This window comes from Prosopis cineraria, unplaced genomic scaffold (assembly GCF_029017545.1).
Source record: "Prosopis cineraria cultivar Desert tree isolate PC_DT_omini unplaced genomic scaffold, ASM2901754v1 PC5, whole genome shotgun sequence".
Lineage (NCBI taxonomy): Eukaryota > Viridiplantae > Streptophyta > Magnoliopsida > Fabales > Fabaceae > Prosopis > Prosopis cineraria.
In genome coordinates, this window is record NW_026555336.1 from 40,098,289 (window position 1) to 40,123,001 (window position 24,713).

General features: G+C 32.6%; 2 protein-coding genes across 4 annotated transcripts; both read right to left on the bottom strand.

Annotated features, from left to right (window-relative positions):
• Window positions 1-1,540: 1,540 nt before the first annotated feature.
• Window positions 1,541-4,644, bottom strand: LOC129312152 (uncharacterized). Of its 3 annotated transcripts, none has more exons than XM_054954764.1 (3): window positions 4,489-4,644; window positions 3,724-3,826; window positions 1,541-2,562 (listed from the first exon to the last, which is right to left on the bottom strand). In XM_054954764.1, exons 2-3 carry the CDS (start codon window positions 3,818-3,820, stop codon window positions 2,342-2,344), a joined length of 318 nt encoding a protein of 105 aa, XP_054810739.1. In that variant the 5' UTR covers window positions 3,821-3,826; window positions 4,489-4,644; the 3' UTR covers window positions 1,541-2,341. The 3 variants fall into 3 exon arrangements, with proteins under 3 accessions (XP_054810739.1, XP_054810738.1, XP_054810740.1); XM_054954763.1 differs by having other exon boundaries at window positions 4,452-4,611; XM_054954765.1 differs by lacking the exon at window positions 4,489-4,644 and adding an exon at window positions 3,908-4,445.
• An 8,818-nt stretch (window positions 4,645-13,462) lies between these two features.
• On the bottom strand, window positions 13,463-14,844 carry LOC129311858 (uncharacterized). Its single transcript, XM_054954329.1, has 2 exons — window positions 14,247-14,844; window positions 13,463-13,790 (listed from the first exon to the last, which is right to left on the bottom strand). The coding sequence occupies exons 1-2, from the start codon at window positions 14,676-14,678 to the stop codon at window positions 13,617-13,619; spliced, it is 606 nt and encodes a 201-aa protein (XP_054810304.1). The 5' UTR covers window positions 14,679-14,844; the 3' UTR covers window positions 13,463-13,616.
• Between the last annotated feature and the right edge of the window lie 9,869 nt (window positions 14,845-24,713).

Here is a 24,713-nt window from a genome sequence, read left to right on the forward strand (position 1 = left end):
TTTTTTGATGAAAACTTATTCACCAAATTACAACAACCAAAATCATTTTTTAAAATTGTTAATAAATGAATTAATTTTTATTAAAATAAAAATTAGATTTGTTTTTCTTCAAATGAAAACTTATTCATTAAATCATAATATTTATTTTTCTCCACTACACAGTTAATTTTTTTTAGAGTTATTATTAAAAGAGTATATAATATACATATGAAGGATAGTTTTATCTTTTTACTACTTTGGTTGTACAAAATAATATCAAAATCATTTGATTTTGCAACGTAATTAATTCTCTCCAGTGATCCTTGATTGTAACTTTTTCATTAATTAATTATCAATCCCTGTGTTAAGTACTACGTTTAATATAATAAATAAATCTTTTATTATAAATTTTATATTCTGAGGCTATCCTGTTTAACTCTAACAACGTATGAAACACGAGACCTACTTCTAGCTATGTCAATATTTATTTTCAGTTTCATTTTTTCCCTCAAGTAACGGATCTTAAATTCAAATTCATGCCATTTGATGTAGATCTCATGTGTTACATCCAATCCAATCTAACGTGAGACCTTCTAAAAATTTTAATTAAACTAGATTGCTGTTGATATTGCTCCCTTGAGTCCTTGAATCATATTATATAAATCATATAAATACTAAAGCAAAAAATTATATGATTTAAAATTTGAATTTTAAATATAGTACAATTTATTATAAATTTTTTATATTATATTTTATTAATTGGTCTTGAAGGATTGCGAATTGCACAGACGGAGTTATACACTGCTCTAAAATTTAAGTTGCACCTTTTGTGTGAAAAGATTTAGCCAGTACGGTGCATACACAGTACACGTAATATAATGGCGGATGGCATATCCAAGATATTTTAAATTTATTCGGAGTATGAGATACTTGTTAAAAGAATAATAATAAAATTAACTCAGACTATATTTTTCAGAAATCAATAAATAAATTATTTTTTCAGTAGTTAAAATTATTTCTAAGTAAAGAAATTATCTTTAACGTCCAAGATATAATTGCCCTTTTATTAATTATGAACAAAGAGATTTAATAAGGATAACTTCAGGAAAATGCAGAAAGTAAAACTTACCATAAGTCACTAAACAAATAACAATGACAATTTTATTAGTTTTGAAAAAGTTAACCTCTCCGCAACCAAAAAACCCCAGACATAATAATTTTATCTCTTGGGAAGAAGATAATGTTGATAATGAAGATTGATAGTCCTCGAACCAAAAGATTAGAGCGAAAAGCAGTCGGTCTGATGCAGCTCATCCATTAGTCCTCATAAAATTTTACCCTTGGATATTATTGAATTACGTAAAATTTTACCTTCACATTCAACACCACACATTTCATTTTAATGAAATCCAACACCAAATATCTTCAATGCACGAAAAGGTACAGTCTGAGAATGAAAGTTCGTGCATAGAAAAGACGGTTCTTTCATATGGTAAATTCACGTTAAAAAAATCTCCAACAAAATGATTCTACCAACACAAGGTTAACCACACTTTCAGGATGAAACAATATTAACCACACAATTACTCATCGCAGATGAAAGATGTTTTCAGTATATTCAGGAGCTACCGACAAGGAGAACATAAAGAGAATGGAGCATCTAGATTACAAAGCGACAAAAGTTGACTTATCGTCTAATCATATCACGTTGGAGAAGCCCAGAATTTAGATTTCAGTTTAACATATGAAACCGATGTCAACATTCTTCCCCTTCATCCTCGCCGTACAAGACATCAGCAATTAGGTCTGCTTTATATCACACTCAAATCTTAACCAATCAGACCCTTAACTTTCATTAACTTAATTGAAGGCTGTGTCACTCTGATTAGTGGTGAGTGATAAATCTGAGACATACATGCACAAACATCCGATCCATCCTATCCTGAAAAAGACTAGATCCATAGAGAACCACCACGGAAACAGGATAGATAATTTTCCAGCAAGTTTCACCTCTAATATGTCCACATGCCCACGGCTTACATAGTCTATCCAAAAAGTTATCCTGCGAAAATTTTCACAGGCTTTCTCCAAATCACTTCTCTCTCAGGCAGAGAACCCAAAGTGGTGAAAAGGGGAAGAAAAAAGTTGCATCACATACTGTCAAAGAACTTGTATATACTAAAAGACACTGGTGCCTTAAAATAAGGCATGGAAATAGTGCTCGTGAAGAATCACATGTGATATTTGTATGAAGCTTTAGCAGCATATACAATTCAGGACCTTTCCACCTCAACCCCAAATTTTCTCTCTTTTCTGAGATGAACTGCTAGCTATTGCAAGACAAAGAACTAGGAGTTCCGAGTTAATCTTGTTTTTTGAGAGGCTTATTAGGTTGCTGAGAGTCCCCTGTAGATTGGTTCATGCTAGCTTTGGCTTCAGCAAGAAATTTGGGATCCGGCACATGTTTATCTGCAGGTTCTCTCATTGCCATAATTATGTAAAATACTATGACAATATTAACTGACATGACGGCAAGAAATCCGCTCACCAGAGTTGTAGAGTAAGGGGACAAACTGGTGGATCCTGTTTCAGACAAAAATGTTATGTCTTACAACTGTGAGGCTAGTAAAGCCAACTCTTTCTTTCTTTCTTTCTTTGTTTTTTTTTTTTTTTAGCCAACAGCTAGTAAAGCCAACTCAGAACTTTCATTGCTTTTCCTTTTTGCCACTGTGGCTGTATACCATATTCAAGTTGAGTCATGAAAAGAATGATACAAGAAAATAGCTGTCTTAGCTCAACGGGTGCAAAAAGACGGAGAAGGTGGGGAAGATTTCATTTAAATGCCCTTTATATGGGAGTACTATTCTATAATACGTATAGAAGCCAATTCATGAAGCCAAGTCCATGAAGATTAAAAGAAGGAATTTCTTTTCATAAGAAAAGAAAGAAGAAATTTCTAATTTTATTATCAAATTAATTTTCTTCTAGCATATTTCTAAAAGAATTGATGTCATGCAAGGGTCATCAATGAAACACAGCCTTTAGATATACCATTTTTACCTAAGACAGTGTCGATCACAAATTTGAACACCGTGCAATTTGATGGATAAACTGTTTGGTTCGTTCAACTGTGCAAAATGAGGAAGGAAAAAGTGTGTAATAAATTGGGCACCCAATCCTAACATATGGAGGCAAGAGAGTAAAATTCCCAGAAAAGCATTTGAGATGCCATGTTCTGAGTTTAAACTCAAGTTACATTCATTCTAGACAGAAGTTGGAACAAAAAGGTTGACTGTGGATAATCTTGCAGAGGAAAAAAAATCTGTAGGCTAAAACAAAATGTTCAGGAGAGAAGGACGAGCAGAACGATTATTTCTATGACACAACCCTGCAGTTTTTGACAAACAGGGCGGGAAACAAACCTCTTTTAAGAAAGTTTTCTGCGAGGGGATTTTTTAATTTCTGGAGCATGATACTAAATAGAGAAGGGCATATAAGTAGAACTTCACATTTCAAGTTTATTTCGCCAATTACTTGCCCTTGCCAATTAAAGGAGCAACTTTATATACAGATAATTGTGAGTTAATATATACAGATAATTGTGAGTTAATAGACACAACAGTTACAAGCTCTTGGTATAATAGAGAAAAAGCAAAAGACACATACATTATTACAGAACAAACGAGCACCCCGGTCAAAAATATATATATGATCCCAGGAAATTGAAGTGCTTTAAAGTCTTACCAGGTAGCAGATTATGGTTAAACCCATAGAGAATTGCAAGAGGCGCAACCCACATAAACAGCGACGCAATAAAAAACTTCTGAATTACTCCTGTCATTTTGGCCTGCAAATTTTGAAAGAGATTAAATAACATCTCCAATCAGAATCAACAGAAGAGCAGGAGCTAAAGGGTTTCGATAATTACTTTTCATTATTTATTCTCCCCTCTGCACTCATTGGCGGGCCTATACTACACTGGGTGGGGGCAAATGAAATCTTTGAAATATGTATAGTTGACATAATAACCTTTTAATTTTTTGTTCAGATACTTTGACACAACTCCAGCCAAGTCATTTACAAGATCATACATCACAAATACGTAGAGAACTGTCGAAAATTGATGATAATATTAAAAGATCAACAAAAAGAATGCCAATACACAACAAATCCAACATTGCAAAACAACACAATCCAAATCATACGAGTCGCTAGTAACCAGAATGAAGTGGGAAGAAGTATAAGCCAATCACACACCATTCAAGCAAAAACTCGTGAAAAAAAAAAAAACTTAATATGTAAACATTCCCAAATTCAAAAGCGTCAATATTCATACGATGACACGACCAGATTCAATGCCAACTTAAAATGAAAAATTTAAAACAAACCAAGAACAGCCAGGCGGGGAACAGAAGACGAGGGGGACAAATTCGAATCTAGATCCAAAGCCAGATTGAACAAATCAATCTCACCGGATTTTAGGAGTAGAAAAAGCCCTAGGGTTCGAACCTTCTTCACTGCTTGCCCGAGAACAACCACGCAGGGCTGACAACGATGGACGGCCTCCGACGGACCCTGGAATGCTTGTTCGTCGACGAAGAGAAATGGATCCGCTGTTTCTCATGGGAACGTGTTGGAGAAAAAGACAGTATATTAATATGTTAAAAGGATTACAAAAAGAAAAGGCCCTTCAGCATAAAATCTAGAGGCCCAAAACTTCAATGTGACAACAAGAGATGGAAGAAAGATGAACAAAGAGACAACAAATAGAAAAGCCCAAAAGATACATACGAGAAAAACTAAAGACAAACTGAAATAAGGTAGCCCACAACATGGAATCTCCAACAAGGCGAAAGCTTCGTTCCTCTTTGACAAGTAACCTTCCCATAGAAAGGCCCACCACAAGGTTGGGAAAGTTGTGCAAACCACAAAAAGTCTTGACTTCCAACCATATTAGAGAACCAAGTTACTGAAAATCTCCTGTAGGAGTTGTGAGACCCAAACCAAAGCTTTGGGTAGTTGAAAATTCTGCCATTAAGGTCCTGAATAACATGCCACAGCTAACACTGAACAAAAAAACCAGAAACTAACATAAGCAAACTGAAAATGAAAACAATGCCAGAATAAGTGAAAGGAAACCCAAAACAGCAGCCCTTTAAAATGGGCCTTCATGTTGCTACTACCCATGAAGGCTCTCCACCGTATCATGCATTCATGTAGAGTTTTTTACCAAAAAACTCTGTTAAAACCATTTCCATCATGCTCTGTATCTGCATTAAGAAACAGAATGAGCTTGCGTTTGCATGCACGACTATGAACTATGTGAGGAGAATGAAGGTTAGTGCATGTAACAAAGCTAATATCAGAGAAATCATTATTGTCTGGAAGAACTGATGTCGGAGACCTGTGAGGATGATAAGTGCATGAAAGTTACACATGGCCATTGTTCATTAAGTTAGTTAAGTTAGGATGACCATCATCATTCTCATTCACTTGCATGAAATCATAAAAAGTATCGCCAACCGCAGGTAATAATTAACACCCTCATATATCCCTCATGCTAGAAATTATGAAGAATAAGAGGTTCAAGCATGTTTCGAGGGAACTTTGCTCTGATATGAGGAAGCAAATTCCTAAAACCCGTCAAGCATTCATCAAAGAGTTGGATAATATGGCCTTCCATTTGCTTCCCAGTTGAGATCGAAAATCTATAGCTGCGTAGAACTCTATAAAACCATCTTACCCATGTGAAGCATAGTTCATGCTAGTCTAGACTCAATTCGAAGATGATGCTGGCCATGAATGTGAATTCTGTGTTGTCACAGAAATATACTGTGCTCAACCAGAATTTTTAAACCTTCACAAGAGACTCTAACCCGGAAAAATTGATGGCAACGCCTTTCATGAGCCAAGAGAAGCAGATTTTGTTTTGCTAAAGGCATGTAACGAAACATCGTATCAGGTAAGTAAAAGGCAAAGTGTACTAAGGAAGCTGTAGTTTTACTGAGTGTAACGGGAACGTGTTTCATTGGAGTAATTTGATCAAAACAATTTAAAATTATAATATTTTATTTATACCCGCCATTTCTCACAGGAATGTGTTCCATTGAAGTATTTTATAATAATTTTATTAAATATCAAATCCGAGTTGTTGAAAAACTTTTATCTAATGGTGATAAAGAGAAAAGGAGGAAGATGGAGAATAAGGGGGAAAAGAGAGAGAGACACCCCTCTCCTGATTCATTGTAGGTCGAAAAGTGATACTCAGATAAAATTAAATTACTATTGTTTGGACAAAAAATGGCGTACCAGAGATAATCAACCAAAGCCCAATCCAATTTGAAGAGCGAGTCAACCCAATAGCAAACCAATCTCCCAAGTGTAAGCAATAAGGGTGTTTACAGAACAGGATAGGACCGAGACACTCCCATTCTGTGACCTGTCCCAAAAAATGATCGGGACTAAAAATTTATCCCGTGTCCCGTCCCGTCCCATCTCGAAATAAAAGAGTCGGGATGGGATCGGGACGTCCCAAATCAACGAGATTGTTTCAATCTTTCAACTTATTACTTGACAAGAAAAAGCATCTAAATCTTTTATTCACAACTCAACCATATAAATTAAATTTTGTTCACAACTCAACATCTAGATCTTTTTTTTTAAAAATATTTCTCAACAATGTCCTAATTTTATGGGAGATTTGGAGAGAAAAAAAAATTACCTCATACTGCTTCCATTTGAACGGCACTTAAATTCTTCCCATATTCTCGATCACTTCAAATTCGTTCCCAGCAAAATTATATTGAAATAAAAAATTCAGTCTTGATGTTCACCTGAAGTATTCCTATAATTAATTTATCATTAATTGCAGAATTGAAATTACTGTAAAAACATATTAAAGTTTTGAGAAAGAACCTTTTTTTAGCGTGCCCCTGCAATTCATAAGTGGTTCACTGTACTCTTCAGGAAGCTCTTTCGCATCATAACCCTGATACTTAAAAATTGCTATGGCAAAGAAATAAACAAATTAGAGGACAAATTAAAGGACACAAATTGACTGCATGCTTTGTAAGCAAAGCTTACTGTGTCAAGGTACTAAACTTGCCACTTTTTCTCGACTTTCTTCATACAATGTAGTCTCAACCAGTGATACTGTCATCTTCCCTACAAGAATATGCTTAGTCATGTAGAAAAAAATTCAAGAAAAATGATGCTTTTGGAAATACCAAGATTTTCCACTAAAGGAAAAAAAAGCAGTAACAGAAAATCAAATTAAATCAAGTCTACAAAGAACATTTCAACAGGCAGCAGCAACATTCAAAAGATAAAAAACAATAACAATTCAGCAAATATAGCTCAACAAAGACAAGTAACTTCCAAGTAATAAGTGCAACAATAAGTCAAGAATCAACAATTTAAGCCCCAAGCACAACTTCAACTTCAAGTCATTGCTCTTCCTCTTCAACTGAGATATTTGAAGCCAATGATTCTTCTGAAAATAAAAAATAAACACAATATAAACAAAAATTATTAAATATAGATAAACAAAAAGTTAAATCATATTAAAAGAAATAATCAAATACAAAAAATGATATTACCTTCCACAGCTGTATCGTTAAAATTATCAACATCAACACCTTTCAGTTTTATAGTTGATGGAGATAGTTAGTTTTGGGCACAAATTAGTGCCTCAACCATCTTTGGAGATAGAGAGCTCCTAAAATCATCAATTACACGACCTCTTGTTCTAAATGCAGATTCTGAAGACACAGTGAAAATAGGCATGGCCAATACATCACGTGCAATCAATGAAAGCACTTTATATTTAGCCGAATTCAATTTCACCATGTTAAAATGTCAACCAAAGGCTAATCCAATTTAAGAGGTAATCAACCTAACAACGAACCAATCCCATATGTGTAAGCAAAACATCACGTTTAAGAAGTTAATGGCATAATCTCACCCACCATTTCTACTTCTCGAGTTTCTCAACCCACTCGCTCCCTCTACTTTGCATAATGAGGCACACCCTCGGTGACTTAATGACATGAAAAATTATATATTCCTTCTAGGGCCAAGGCTCAAATTCAAAGGAGCATGTCATTGCCATTTTCTTATAAATAGACAACAAGTACATAATAAAAGGACTCTTGACACTCTATCAAACTTACTCAGACTTACCCAACACAAAATACCAATTTTGACTCCGCATTAACTAACTTCACTCAATGCAAATTGTTTCATTTATGCAAGCCTGGCTTCCTAGCTAGTTTGTATTTCTCTTTTCATCTCCATCTTTACAAAGTACCCATTGTATTAATGCATCAGTAATACAAACAAGTTTCACGCATCACTTAGCACACTCTTAATTTCTTGCATTTACTTAACTCTCCAAGGAAATTATCATAAAGGACCTTGTGTAAAATCTCCAAATTAGATAAGTAAGGTTACCCTTATTAATCCTCCTAAATCATAAATCTTATAATTACCAAGTTTGGAAAAATTACACAAATAGAATCCCAAGTTTTTAAGATTTAAAACAACCTAAAAGATCTTTACAAATCAAAAATCAAAGTTTGATCAATATGCAAAAGCATAAGATCTCAAAAAGAATCAATGCATTTACATAAAAATTGAAAAATAGTGAATTAGTGCAGAAAAAGAGGCATATGCTGCAGCTTGTCACAGCTTGTGAGCCTTTGTGCCATACACAGGGCTCAGATACTATGCGTCATGGTACATTGCACAATTTTGACAGCAAATTTTGCTATCATTTGTTAGCAACTGAGAAAAGTTTTGACGTGCCTTATTTTTCTATCCGATGTTCAATTGAGGCAATCTAGATATCTATGGAGAGGTTCTTTCTAGCTTTAGCTAATGGCTTTAATTTCACAATCAAATTATCTCTTAGTTAAGAGTTGGACACTTATTTCAAAATTCACCCTTTTTCACAGTCTACACATAACTTAAGTGCACAAAACTCACACTAAAAGCTAAAAGCTACAAATATCACCCAGACCACACCTAATGGATTAAAACAGACCTATATAATGCACCACATCATTCATAATATATACAGAACACATGTTCATTATTCAACCCCTTAATCACAAAAATAAAAAGGGGAGCCTTAAATTCATAAATCATCATATCATTTCACCAAAGTCACCATCTCACTTACTTCTTACTTGCATTAGTATTTTGGTCTTATAGTAGATTACACAATCATACACATACTCAACTTAAGACGTAAAATACCCAATTCATCAATAACATGTAATGCAAGTAAGTGCATATGTAAACTCTTAGTGGGCAATGTTATCAATAAATATACACTATAATATTCAAAATATAGAGGCTTATAGAGTTAGGATTAAAGTCTTAAGCCTCAATTTGCTTCCCTTGGTCTTGTTCCAATAAGCTAGTTTGTATAATATTAAAGATGATGGGGTGAGTACAGCCACTTAGTAACTAAGGTCCATCTAACTTGTAATAATGTATGTAAATCAATTTAAATGCAAATGGTAAGGATATCATATTCAAATCATATGACGCATTCGAGAGAACATTTCAAGATTCACATTCATAATAACATATGCTCATAAGGTAATGGTTTTATAATACAATTCAATATAAAAATGAGACCAATCACATGATTGGTTTTACTAGGGTCACAATATAAACAATTATGTGCCTTTTTTCACTATAATGTGCATTTTTCACTATATACATGATCACACCTCCCTTATATACCTCTTATTCCTTTGACACGAAATCATAAACTATAACACATTAGGATTGTTTATAAAACTGAGACTACCTTAGCCCAATATGTTTGAGAGGTTATTTGACCAAGATTTTTTAACTCACTTGTGAGTCATGGTTCCTCCCATTTCTCACATTATGCGGTATCATTCTCCTTAGACTAGCTTCCTCATTAAACAAATAGATAACTAGTTAGGTTTAAGTCTATTATTAAAGTAGTAGGACAATCCCTCGTTGAATAAGTGGGACAATAATGTAAACAGTCTAGGAAAACCATCAAGCTCAAATGAAAACCTAACCACATGAATTTCAATTTGCTGCACCTCTTTCTAGATGAATTCTCACCTCTTATGATCATGCAATTTCTCACAGTATGTAGTTATTTCACACATTAACGTGTCAACTCACTTCATTTTACTATACATTTTCTCAATATACAATTAATCAAAAAACTTTACATCTCACATAGTCATTAACTTCATAAATCACACATCATTAAACTCCACATCATGAATATTCATGGAGCTTTCAATTTCTCACATTCATTAAACTTCACATTTAACACATATCATAGAACTCCATAAACTATATCAATAGACTCTATTCAATCACACATAATCATGGAACTCTATTGCATATAATCATATTTAATTTTCAAAATATTTCATGCCACTACATTTTAAATAACTTCACATACTCCAAATATACATTTTTAAAATAGTAAATCAATTAACACACAAAAGCACAAGAAAGAGTTTCACTCGATTGCCTTCAACCTTTGAGAGGTTAAAGATTTTAGCCCTCAAGTACACACTCTCAAAGCTTCCATGAAGTTTGAATGGTGCCAAATATACTCATTTTACAATTAATTATAATATAATTCATCAATATTTTTTTTTGGATAAATTTCACTATCAACTCAAACACTTCTTCACTCCTAACATTCAAGCTCTTCTCATACAAGGGTATCCATAGGGCTTGTAAACTTCCTTTAACTTTTATTAATCTCATTGAACTCTTAAAAAACTATTAATGGAGCCAATTGCCCTAACTGCCATATTTATAATGGGATTTCCAGGTATTTATTGTCCCCCAACCACCAACACTCACAAAACCATAAATATTAGGTTTTATTAGCTTAATCAACCCTATTAACTCTATTTAAGTTAATGGGTTCGGACCCGTAGCCTCTATGAATTGAAAATCATCTTCCTCAACCAAACCTTAACTCTAAACATCAAGAAAATGGAAGAGAAAGATAGATTTAAGTTTAGAAGACTTACCTCTAGTGTTTAGAAACTTTAAAATACTCTCAATGCTTCCAAATCTCAATCCTTAGCAAAGCTCCTTACGTTTCTTTTGTTCACTCTTTTGTTTCTCTCCTCTTCTGCATCAGTTTCACGTTCTTATTTCTATAGAAAAGTAACTATGCGTCACGACAAATGCATCAAGCACTGTGGCGCATGCCATAAAGAGGCCCTTCTTTGGCTATTGGACACACATGCACCATGACAAATCAATCACAAGCCGTGATGTGTGACACAGAATCTCATCATTTAGATTTTCTCCCTCTTTCACATTCGAATAACCTGACTTCACTTCAAACTTACATTTAAGGCTGAAACTACAATCAAACACGCCTGTTAGGCCTTTCTGGCCACCCATTTCACTAATAAATTTAATTACTCTAATTAGATTTAGTTAGTCTGGTTTAAGTTTTGAGAATGTTACACCTTGCGAACCCACTTGATCATCTAATCCAACTCACTCTTTTGAGGACACGCTCCAAACCACAATCACACACGTCACAACACTTTTCTATCTTTCTCTTTTATTACTTTGACTTAGTTTATGTTTGGTTTTTCGTTAGTCAAAAGTCAATTTATCAAAAGTTTATTTAAAAAAAGTTAGTTTAATGAAAGTCCATTATTGTAATAAAATTTATGTTTGAATACATTTATTCAAAAGTCAGTTTGGTAAATTGAAAATTGTTTGGATTATATGTAGTAAAATGTGCTTTTGATTGTACAATTACTAAAAAAGCCATTAATTTATGATGATTTATAATTTTTTTATACAAATGTAATATATTAAAATGATTAAAAAATGTGATAAAATTTTTAAATAATGTAAAATTTGATAAGTTAAATAATAAAAATAAAAAATATAAACTTTAATATAATGAAAAAATTACATAATAAATAGTTCAACATACATTAATATTAAAAATTAACATGATTCAAATCAAATATATATGATAAATTTTTTTGATTCAAAAAAAGTTTATATAAATTAGATCCCAGGAGTTTATTGGGCCAAGATATGCCCCTATGCTCAAATAATACTAAAAACTTAATCTCTAATTATTATTATTTAAATGATGATTATATTTTTAATAAATTAACAGTATTTTTAAATAAAAATAATATATTAAAATTGGAATAGCATGATTAAATAAAATCTGTTATGTTAAATAATAAGAATAAAAAAATATAAGGTTTGATCTATTTGACAAAAAGTTATATAAATACTCTTTCTATTTAAAAATGTAAAGCATTTTTTGAGGAGTTGGATGTTAAAAAATGTAAAACATTTTTAATCTTTTGAGATGTAATCATTGCCTTTTTTTAAAAGTGTCCCTATAGATAATGACTTTTTATTTATTATAAGGTGTTTAATAGGCGTAAGTATGAAAAGATAAGATTAGTTTAAAAGTAGGTAACTACTTTATTGGGAGTAAGATTCGGTTAAAAATACTTTATATTTTTTAACGGAGGGAGTAATTCAATGTAGATTAATACTAGATATTAACATGATTAATTATTAAACTTATGATGCCCATTTTGATACCTAACATAAATATTAGAGTTAATATAAATATAATAAAAATATAAATATAAATAATGCACGTTGACTCTGGTTCAATAGAAGAGGGTGGAGAAAAATGAACGTGCATATCAGGTTAGTATGGAAAAAATAGGCAGTTAAAAATGTCTTTTTCTTGATAAATGCACCTACTTTCAAAATGTTAAAAGTAAAAGTAAGTCATGATTATATTTAAATAGAGGGTTTTCAATGCCACTATTTACATTTACAAAACCACTTTTAAAATTCTTGAAAATAAGTCAAACAACATTTACATTCAAATCACATTTTTAGAAGGGCTTTTTAAATGGTAAAACTGAAAATCAAACAGATCTTTAATAATTTTGTCTTATTTTTCTTCTTCTATTACTGTAAGTTGATCTTTTTCTTAAGAAAAAAAATTCTTCCTAGATGATGGGATATCTCATATTTCTTTTTTTCCCTTATCTAGTAATTTTATATGAAAAGTGTAGATCACATTCGGTACACGAAGTAAAATAAAATGGGAATAAAAATATTTTTTAATATGAAAAATAAATTTATGCCCCCAATTGAAATATATGATATAAAAAATAAGTATTATTGAATAATGATTGCATAAGTACGTACTCATAAAAATTGCATATTTTCATTTTTGTGCAGCAAATGAATTTCTTTATTATTTCTATCAAATACACCATCCTTACATAACCCATACAGTAAAAGCGACATTGAACATTGCTTCCCACAAGCAGCGCCAAGTGTCAACTCAACAAAAAGTGATGGTAAAAAGAGGGTCCATTTTTTATGCTCAGCATTTTATTTAGGTGATGAGCATGTCGGTGCTCAACATCGAAGACAGATCCGGTAAGAATAATGAAGGAAAACTTTTGTTATAACAACAACAACAACAACAATAATAATTTTTTGGCCAAAATAATAGCAATAATAATAATGAAAGAAAAACAATGATGCCCAATTTCAAAAAGTTACAAACTCTTCAATTCGTAATCATAGATTCATAGTGGTCAACTATATGTGTGCAGGAATGCTTCCCAGGTTAGACCTTTCTCCAGATACTCAATGTTATTAGGGTCAAATGGCCCTTTGATTCTATCAATGGATTTTATCACTGCCCTCGATGGAAGAATGCTCTTTGTTGGGTCAGGTGAGGTTCTATAGCTCAAGGAAGAAGAGAATCCCTGAAATGTTTCCACTAAAACATTAACACTTGTGAACATATCTGCAAACTCTCATCACAAAAATTCCAGAAGATTACCAAAAGTCTCGCATTACCAGTATTCATCTTGATTCTAAACCAGCCTTCTCGATAATTCAATCCCATTGTTCAATTTCAACAGGTTATTAACTAGGAATTGTTTACTCGTAAGAAATTAAGAACATAACACATCTGGATTCATGTCTGTTTTGTCAACAAACTCATTGCATATTTGGATATCAGTTTACATCTTCCGAAATCCATTTGGGAGAAGCAACCATTTGTCGGAAATTACCTTCTTCCATACAGTTTGGCAAATATAGCAGGCGTGTCTTTCTCCGTGTGAATTCAGGCATTCAGCTAGGGACTAGGGTTCTGATTATGAATAATTTCTCCGGTATAGAATTAAAACTCTCTTTTATTTCAGGAGTAAACTGACCTTGAAAATAAGCACGTCCACTTCCTCATCATCCACGAGAGCATGAACAAGCAGAGCTTCTCCTCTAGCCGATTGACTATACAATTCCAGCTTAGCAATCTGCTCGTTGTGCCCGTCTTCTTCTTCATCTTCATACCTAACTCGCCGCCTCGCGCCACACAAAGCGCTCAAAATCCTTTGTCCACTCAGATTCAAGGCTTGAACGGTAGAGAAGAAGCCAGAATTACAAGGACGAGTTCTCGCCAAAGAAGATTGCAGCACAGGGATAGGGGGTAGTGATGTCTGTACCATTGACCATAACCCTAAATTTTTCAGCATTAGGGCTGGAGGGTTAGAAATCAGAACACACAGGGAAAATGTGAGAACGCTCGAAGCAAGAAGAAGAACAGCACGCCACAAAATAGCCTCTGCTAGTGGATAACGTTTCGCCATCCAAGAAGTCACATTGAAGCCATTAGCATTTGATTAATCTGATTATCTGAACAACGCGAGGCCAAAACAAACAAACGAAATCGGAGCTCAGATATGTGTGGTTCTTTTGGATGAGATGGATAACTATCCTTGAAGTTTGTGAGTTCCTTGTTAATAGGAGCAACTGGCCCTGTTTGGTAGGCTGAATTCTAAAGATGAGATGAAATTAGGGAAGGAATCTTAATAAACTAACGCTTGGTACATGCGAATTAAAAACTCTCATAAATTTTAATTCCATACAAAAAATTTAAATTAAATTTCTTATTTAAAGTTATAAAATCTAGAACAACTTCATAAAATTCTATTTTTCAAAGTAATTTTACCCTCATAATTTTTTTTTAAAAACAACAACTTTACCTTATAAGGCATTTAAGTATAAAGCTTTTGTTCATCAAAACTTCTAATGTTTTAAATGGTGGTGGTTGAGTTTGTTTTGTTAGCTTTTTTCTTTTTGCCATCGTTATTTTGTTTTTTTGTTTTTGATTCTATATTCTGACGTTATTATAAGCATAGAAGTCTGTATATAAATTATAATCTATATATATAGTATTTTGTATATTTATATATTGATAATATTTCTTTTATAAAATTTTTTGCTTATATATAATATTTTATTTATATACTAAATACTTGAGGAAATTAAAAAACAATGAAACTTTTAATATATAGTTATCTTAAATTTAATTTCTAGGGGTATTTTTATCTTTTAAATATAATTCTATTTTTGAGTTTAATAAAATTGGTTCTTTTTATAGTTCACTTAAGCCCAATTTTCAAATTTTGAATTTATTATATTTAAATCTAGATTATTTTTATAAAAATATCACTTATTTTTTCCTTTTCTAATATTATTTTACTCTTTTTTAATAAAGGACAATTTATTAAAAACAATAAAAGTTAATCCATACTAATAAGTATTGAATCTCAAATCGAGTGATTTCCATAAATAGTGTAGGTGTTTCAACTTCGATCATATCTTTGTTCGGGAAGGGGCCAAAAATACAAAGACCTTCTTGGTGCAAAAACTCAATGGCACGCGATGCAAACAAAGTTGGCTTTAAAAAGCCAAAGGATATTTTTTTAATATATTTTAGGTAACATCTTGTTCATATGATTATTATTGATATGTTTTATGATTTTAATTTTTTGATCATTTTCAATATTTCAAAGTGATGTTTAAACTTAATAATATAAAAATAATAATGAATAAATTTTAAGTATATATAATTTCAAAGGATTATTAATTTTTATTTTAATTATTTTTTTTTAAAAAAAGGGTTGGGCCAAACCTGACTCAAACTAAGGGTATAATGCTTGTCCAAATTGCATATCGGGCCAGGCAACGGGGTTAAGGTGATGCACGGCCTTACTTGACTCACATGTGCCTCTATATCCCCTGTATCCTGTTATCTTGTTGTTAGAAAAGTAATTATGACTAAAATATATAAAACTTTCGTAAATTTTAAAATAGTTACATATAATTTTTTTATCTTTAAAATTTTAAAATTAATTTTTAACTTTTAATTTTATTTTTCAAAACCTCCTACTATTAATTATATTATTTTTTATAAGGGTTAAAAAGTTATTTAATTAAAAAATATTATTAAATAAAATATTATATTATAGAACTATAGCTAATCAATTTTTCATATTTTTTAAATAGTTGAAGCATTGATAGTAAAAAAAATATTATTATCACTCTAAAAATTTTAAATATTTACTTTTGTATTAATTTTATCCATTTTTTTTGTTACCACTGATGCTTAGTTTTCTTATATTAAATGATAAAGTAATCTAACCTAGTAATATTTAAAATTTTAAATACTTTAACCAAGTGCATTAAATTAATCTAACCTAGAAATGTAAATAAAAATTTATCCTTTAAAACAATAAAACTATGCACCATTGATAATAAAAAAAATTGAAAAAGCTAATATAAACATAAATATTTAAAATTTTATATAGTAATAATAATATTTTTTTGGGCTATCGATGCCTTAATTATCTAAAAAATATAAGAAATTGATTATAGATAATTTTACAATATAATATGTTTGTTTAATAATATTTTTTTAGTTAAACAACATTTCAACCCTTAATAAAAATATTTAATTAACAGTAGGGGTTTTAAAAAAAATTAAAGGTTAAGGATTAATTTTAAATTTTTAAGTATGAGGAGAATCATATATAACTACTTTAAAATTTAAAAAAAAATTATGCTTTTTAGCTAATAATTATTGACTTTCTTCACAACCATGGCCACTCCCACCAAACATACTTTTTGTTGATCTTGGGCTGCATGCTAAACATTCATAAGTGGTTAGGACTTACAATGATGAAAGAAATTAAAATTAATGGGATGGATTGTAACAGCCCTCCGCTCACCCCGCCTACCCGTGGTCTTTTGCGGCGCTGGACACTCTCCCCCCAGGCCCCACAACAGGGCGACCCCACCCCTTTCGGTGAGCATCAGGAGACAAAGGCTTCCCCGCAGTAGTGTGCGGATTATTCCCCTTGCGGAGAGCCTCCCCAGGTTCGATCCTCCAACCTCTCCTACATAACAAAGTTGAGGCTGAACCTGGTACCATTGAACCACGCCTTTTATGTAACAGTACGGAGCCACCCCTTGGGCCTCGACTCGGTACTGGACTCTGGCCCATCACTGGACCAAAGCCGACTTTCCCACAGGTGGTACTGTGGTTATTCCTCACCACTGCCTCTCCAGGGTCTTTTGGAACCTCCCCAGACTCGAACCTCCAACCTCTACCACCTTAATGAAGTTGAGGCAAAGTCTGGTACCATTGAAAATGGTACCAGACTTTCGCCTCAACTTCATTAAGGTGGTAGAGGTTGGAGGTTCGAGTCTGGGGAGGTTCCAAAAGACCCTGGAGAGGCAGTGGTGAGGAATAACCACAGTACCACCTGTGGGAAAGTCGGCTTTGGTCCAGTGATGGGCCAGAGTCCAGTACCGAGTCGAGGCCCAAGGGGTGGCTCCGTACTGTTACATGGATCATTCTTGGTCAAGGATAATGGAGCTAGAATTGGATTAGTTAAGGAAGATTATGGATATTTAATCAAAACTTACAACAAACATGAAATGGTGCATGACATAGTGTCCTAAGGTCAGTGCTTGCAACTGTGTGAGCTTTTCTTCTCCATCATTTTGATTTAATATAAAGGGTAACAATGCTTAACATTTTTTTTTGTGATAAAAAGCAACTAGAAACATCTAGCACGTTATAATATCCATGCAAGATGTATTGTCTTCTAAAAGCTTTGTAGCATTTCAAAAATTATTTCCTTAATTAATTAAGTTAATGAAAGATAAATATATAAATTTAAATATAAATGGGTTTGAAGATAGTCAAAGACGGCTATTAGGTTTAGGTTTAGCCTTTGAATTAGGTTCAAAAGTGAATTGGGTCACCTGAATTTAAATTATAGAAAAAAATTAAATTTGACCTAGTATATTACGTTACAGCATAAAAATTTACAGTGCAACATAATTTTCAGAATCAACTTTTCTTAAAACACAAAAAAAGGTTTGAAACAGGGAAAGAAGGCTAGAAATAGAGGGAGGGCGATAAAGGGAGTAATTGCTCTACTAGGGCATTAACTTTTAGGCATTTTAGAGGTGATTAGAGCATGATTTCACCTAAGTATGTCTTTCTTATCTCACTTTCTTCTCTCTACACGTTTTGGTAGTAAGATTTAAGGCTTAGACATGATGATTTTCGAACCTAGGATTATGGGTCTGAATCTATTAGTCTAAATGACACTACTAAGAGTTATTTAAGTTATTTAGGCCTAGATATAGTGGTTTTATGCGTTCATGAGAGTGAGCTCTCAATTATGGATGAAGTTATGCCCTAAAGTGCCATAAATAATAATGGTTGATATAGGTGGCTGCCATTGATATTGATTAAGGATTGTGTTGGTGTTAATTAGAGCTAATGGGAGTTAATAAACCTAATATGATAATTAAACTCAAGAGTTGAGAGTTTTGAATGATTGAAGTGTTTAAATTTAAGAGTTAGAAGTAAGTAATTTGTAATATTGATGATGATTTTGGATTGTTAGATGATATATTAATAATTATTTAAGTTGTTAAAAGCTGAATGAAGTTAGTGAGAGTTAATAAACTCATTGGATGTGAGGTTGATTTTATAGTTGAGAAATTTAGTTATTAAAGTATGAGATTAGATGTTAGAAGTAATAATTTTGATAATTATTAGTGATGGATGTTAATGTAATTGTATACTAACTTTACAAAGCACCGGTAAGCTTGAATTTAACTCTGAAAGCAAGTTGTGATTGAAGGGTAACATTTGACCTCTTAAAGGTTTGATGTAATAGGGAGAAATTTAGTTTGTGTACTTGCTTGATTAATTGATTGTATGTGAAAAGAATTATTTAAAAACCTTAAATATTGTAAAACTATTTGATGCAAGTTGTGGCAATATGAATAAGTTTATATGATGCGATAAAATCAATGTAAATGACATTTGTGAGAAATATATGTTATATATGAATGTTGTTGTGAGTAGATATTAAAGTGTATAAGGGTGCCTATGAAAAAGAAAAATTGTGAATTGAGACTTGTGTTAAGCATGATTATGTTCATGATATTGATAAGCAAGATATGATGAGATTGATGTCAATAAAAGTTGCATGCTATTAGTAAGTATAATTTTACATGCTACATGTTGAAAATTTGTACATGGCATGATCATATAAGGCAGGAGTTTGCTTATAAGTAGAGGAGTAGATATTATAAATTCACATGGTATTGATGGCTCACCATTAGAATCGAAAGTTAGCCAGATTGTCAACCGTTATAATCAGGAGGTAGTCATTGTCCTATTATTGTATAAGAATTGTCCCACTTGTTCTTTGAGAGACTTAAACCTAAATAGTCTTCACTGATTCATAAGGAGGCTAGATTAAGAGCATGATACCCTATGATTGTTAGTATTAGGGAAAACCATGTCACGCAAGTAAGTAGAGTAGTCTTAGCTAAGCAGCTCCTCATGAGTGAAAGGTTTAGGAAATTTGAGTTCATGAACATAGCCCATTAAATAGCCAATGATTTCATGTCAAAGATACCGTGAGGGTATAAAATTGGTATTGATCATGCATATCATATCCCAATCACATAGTTATTATTGTTGTGGTTTGGAATAATTTGATAGGGGTACATGATTGTTAATATTATGACATCATATGTGTTTTGATGCATATCATTATATGGCTATATGGTTGTTTTTTTTTATGGTCTTGCATGTTTCATAAAGGGCATATGGTTGTAGTATTATGACCTTTGCATGCTAAATAATCTAATGTCATATGATTGCTATTTTTATGACTAAATGAATTGCCTGATTTAATGTGTGAACGTACTTTATTTAATTATGCCACTTGCATCACTATGATTAATTAACATGTATTTGTATAGGCTACATTAACTTTGCTTATTGAGTGGTTATACTCACCCCTCATTTAACATTTTACAGGTACTAGCTTTAGTCGAGATAAGGGAAAGGCATATGAGTTTTAGAAATCAAATTTTCTATTATAATGCCTCAATTACTTTTGATTAGTGTGTAATTATCATGATGTTGCCAACTAGAATGTTTATATTTTGTTATACTTGCAACATTAAATATTAAGTATTAAAAAGTGTATTTTAGAACTTAATGCATGTGGTATCTTTTTATTGAGATATTTAAGCAAAGTCAAAACACTTGTGCAAGTAAGGAGTGAGTATATTTATAAAAGATACTGATTTAGGTGTGAAATTGCATGATTTGGCTTCCCCTTTTATTTTTATGATCAAGGGATTGAACGGTGAAAATGTGATATGTGTGTTGTTTGATTGTTGTGATGTATTGCATAAGTTCGTTATAGTTCATTAAGTGTGGTCTAAGGGTTGGTGCTTGGACTAAATTTTAGACACTCCAGGTATGTTTTGAAAGCATAAATGAGTGAGTTTTCATTTTGGTATTTAACTTTTGAAAAATTATTTAAATGTGAAACTAGTGTCATTAGCTAGAGCTCGAAAAAAGCTTTTTATGGGCACTTAGATCATTTTAATTGAACGTCGGATGAAAAATTAATGTACGTTGGAAGTTCGATCAAAAAATCTGCCATGGCAGTTCTGCGGTTTATACTGTATCATAAACTTTTATGCTGCAGCATAATTGTGCTAGAATTAGTTTTTGCTATTCTGACCCTAATTTGATGTTATTTTATCTTATATAATGTTCATGCTTTCGTATATATGTTTTGCTTTGATTTTGGTTTTTTAAATGATTTATAGTATTTTAAGTTTTGAAAACTTGGGATCTCACTTATATAAATTTTACAAATATAATAATCTATTTGGGTTGTTCTCCTAATTATCTCAAACTTTGGAGTTAATTGTGGATTAGTAAGGGTGACCTTACAAGCTTCACAAGTCTCTCAAGTTGAAAGTCAAAAGAGTGGTAGCTTAGCCAAACATTAAGAGCCATTTATGCTAGGTAGTCAGCCACCTTGTTAGCCATTCGTTGGATGTGCTTAACTTGGATTTCCCACTCATTCTTAAACCAGTCATAAATCTCGATGAAAATGACATAATCTGGATGATGTGAGATATCTATTCCCAAGGCAAGCCCATACACATTAGCTAAGTTAAATTATATATAGAGTTTCATCTTCCTACTATCCCACACCATCTTTAGCCTGAATAAGAAAGCCTAAAGTTCGGCCATAAGATAGTCCCCATTATGAAGGTTGCAAAGGAAGCTAGAAAGAAATGTTCCTTTATGGTATTTAAGAATACCATCACATCCTTTCTTCTGATAAGCAGTTGTGAATGCTCAATCTATATTCATAGTGATCCACCCATATCTAGTGGCTTTTAAACTATACAGAGGTAATCTAGCATCTTGCTTCTCCAATTGACATTTGACCCTCTAAGATGGCTAAAGCCTGAGCATTAATATACTAATTAAACATAACTTTCCCCTAAAAAATGCATTTGCTATGCCTTCACCGGATAAGCCAACAAATAAGAGAAAAATAAAAACTTTAGTCCTTATAAGCTATACGACCTGAGTCCTTGATATTCCATTCCAGCCAATCATTCAATTCCATAAAAAAAAAAAATCATTGTGCCTTTGCCCATCCAGGATGCTTTGCCAGAGGTGATGAGTCTCATGGGAATCTTAAAGGACATGCAGTTCTATTTCCAACTAAGAATCACACCAAAGGCATCTCTCATTACTCTTTATTCCATGCTTTCACCTGGACTCGTTAGTGAGAAGTCTATTGTGACCCTCATCCAAATGAAGGTTTTGGTATGTTACGAACATTAAAGTTCCTACAGCTTTTCCCATGCAAATTCGCCCGAAATGTGAGGTTTTGTTAGGAACCTATAAGCAAATTTGACTGAGAAGGTCCCACTTTTATCCCATTTCCATCCATCAGTATTACTATTATTACCAATAATCAAACTAGATTTCACTGTGTCCCAAGTAGCCTTGATTCCTGACCAAATATTAGAGTTAGAGCATTTCATATTGATTTTAGGAACCAAGTCTTTTGCTCAAATGACTCTTGCCCAAAATGCATCCTGACTATTTACTAAGCCCTTACCTACTTTCATAATAAAATCTTTATTTTATGTGGTTGAATGACGTAAACCTAGTCCCCTTGTTTCCTACTTTTTCAAACATCATCCCAATTAACTAAGTGAATCTTCTGTTGCTTGCTCGAATGACCCCACAAGATGTTGCGTTTGCTTTTTTTCCAAGGGTATCACAAGTAGCCATGGGAAGATATGAAGTCTGCATAGTTTATCTAGGAATAGCAGATGTAATAGCAAAAATTAGAGTTGCACACCCTGTAAGAGATAATAAAGTAGCCTTCCAACTCGATAATCTCATTTTTCATCTTATCAATGGTCTCAACAAAAAGTTTTATGATAAACTATTTCATGGTGTAAATGAACCCCCAGTACTTACCTAAGTCAACTTATCTCATAAAACCTAATTTAGTACTGATCTCCTCCCTGTAATGGTTAGTAACATTCTCAAAGACAAAGACCCTTGTTTTGGCTACATTCACTCTTATCCCTGAACATAGGCAAAAATTATTCAGGATCACATCAATAATCTCAACTTGTATCATCGAAACTTTAATAAAGAGAATGATATCATTAGCAAAGAACAAGTGGGACATAGGGGCCCATTCTTGCCAAGCTAGATTAGATGCCACTCTTTTTCCTTCACTTTCTACATGATTAAATGAGCAAGCTTTTCCATACATATCACAAATAAATGCAAAGACAATAGATCACCTTGTCAACTGCTTAAGAAGAAGCAAAAAATTCAACCCTATTACTATCCTATAATAATTATAAGCTAAGAGTAGTCAGATAACTAGATATGACCTTAATCATGTGAGACAACAAATTTAATCTTTTGAGATAGCTAATAAGGAAACCCTAACTAACTTGATTGTAGGCTTTCTCTAGGTTAATTTTAATTGCCATATCTCCACTTCTTATTCATAATTCACATGGAATGGATCACTTCTTAGGCCGCAATGATATTATCTGAATTGTGATAACCTAAAGCTACATTGGTATAGAGCTATAACTTGTAGGAGAAACACTTTCATTCTGTTACTAATAATTTTTGTAATGATTTTATAACTTACATTACACAAACGGATGGGTCTTAGGTTTTTAAAGGTCTCCGGAGAGTCTTTCTTTAGAATTAGGACAAATAACGTATTGTTGATGTTGTGGATCTCTCATAGGTGATTGAATAAGTGTTTTACTAGGTCAATCATCGACTTCCCCAATGTCTTCCATTAATATTGATAAAAAAGTGCACTAAAGCCACCTAGACCAAGGGCTTTCAAGCAACCCATATTGTCAATAGCCTCTTTAATCTTTGCATCCCTCAAAATAGCACTAAAGTACTCAATCACACTCTGACTTTGTAGTGGATGATGAACTGAGCAGTTGAGATGAGGCCGATTCACATTATTTTCCTTAAATAGAAGTGAAAAGAAGTTAATAGCTAAGCTTTTTATAGTCTCGACCTCATACACCTACTCCCCATTATTGTCTTTAATTGCCCCTATGTTGTTTCTCCTCCTTTTACCATTATTAATATTATGAAAACATCAAGTATTTTTTATCTCCATCAATATTCCAGTTTACCTAAGCTATTTGAGCCCACAAAAGGCTCTCTTAAGTCATCACCTCTTCTAGTTCTTTCCAAATTTGATTTTGCAGTTCATTAAGGTCTAGTCTACATCTTCCCTTAGACATTACCTTTATAATCCCATCTAATCTTTGAAGCAATTTTCGCTTTCCATTCTTCGTGTGACCAAATATGTTTCTATTCTAATGTTTACAAGCTTTCACGAAAAGAATGTAAATAATCATTCCAAGGTAGAGCCGTTCATTATTCTTGTTTCATGAAGTCATCGAACTTGTCATGGAGAATCCAGGAAGCAATCAAACGAAACAGTTCGTCTCTTTTCTTCTCCATACTTGGATTAGAGTTAGCCATATTTAAAAGGAGAAGTTGGTGATTAGATTTTAGGAATGGTAGATGAGTTATAGAAGCCTTATGAAATTTATTAACCCAATCATTATTAGCAAGCACTTTGTCAATGCTTCTTTCAATCCCACCTCCTTTTCACATAAATGCAAGGCCATAAAAGCCCACATCATGCAAGTTCATGGGACACAAATGGCATTATGTTTTTTTTTTATGTTTTTCCCCTTTTGAGCAGATTTTAATGGCATTATCTTTTCTCTCTATGTTTTTTTCCTTTTGAAATAGAGGGCAGGCACAAATGATCTGAGATTATAAATAGGATTGAATCTCGAATTCCCACCAATAAGAAAACTTACATGTCATTAGGGTACAAAATCATTGGCAGTGTTGCCCTTTCTAGTACACTATTAATGGAAGATCTTGAACTTTAATTGCA

Excerpts from the sequence above, each read along its gene's own strand:
- LOC129312152 (XM_054954764.1), bottom strand. The coding sequence starts at position 3,820 with ATGACAGGAGTAATTCAGAAGTTTTTTATTGCGTCGCTGTTTATGTGG. Across the intron at positions 2,563-3,723 it reads TAACCATAATCTGCTACCTG|GATCCACCAGTTTGTCCCCT; the intron begins GTAAGACTTTAA and ends TGTCTGAAACAG.
- LOC129311858 (XM_054954329.1), bottom strand. The coding sequence starts at position 14,678 with ATGGCGAAACGTTATCCACTAGCAGAGGCTATTTTGTGGCGTGCTGTT. Across the intron at positions 13,791-14,246 it reads TGGACGTGCTTATTTTCAAG|GGATTCTCTTCTTCCTTGAG; the intron begins GTCAGTTTACTC and ends GAAACATTTCAG.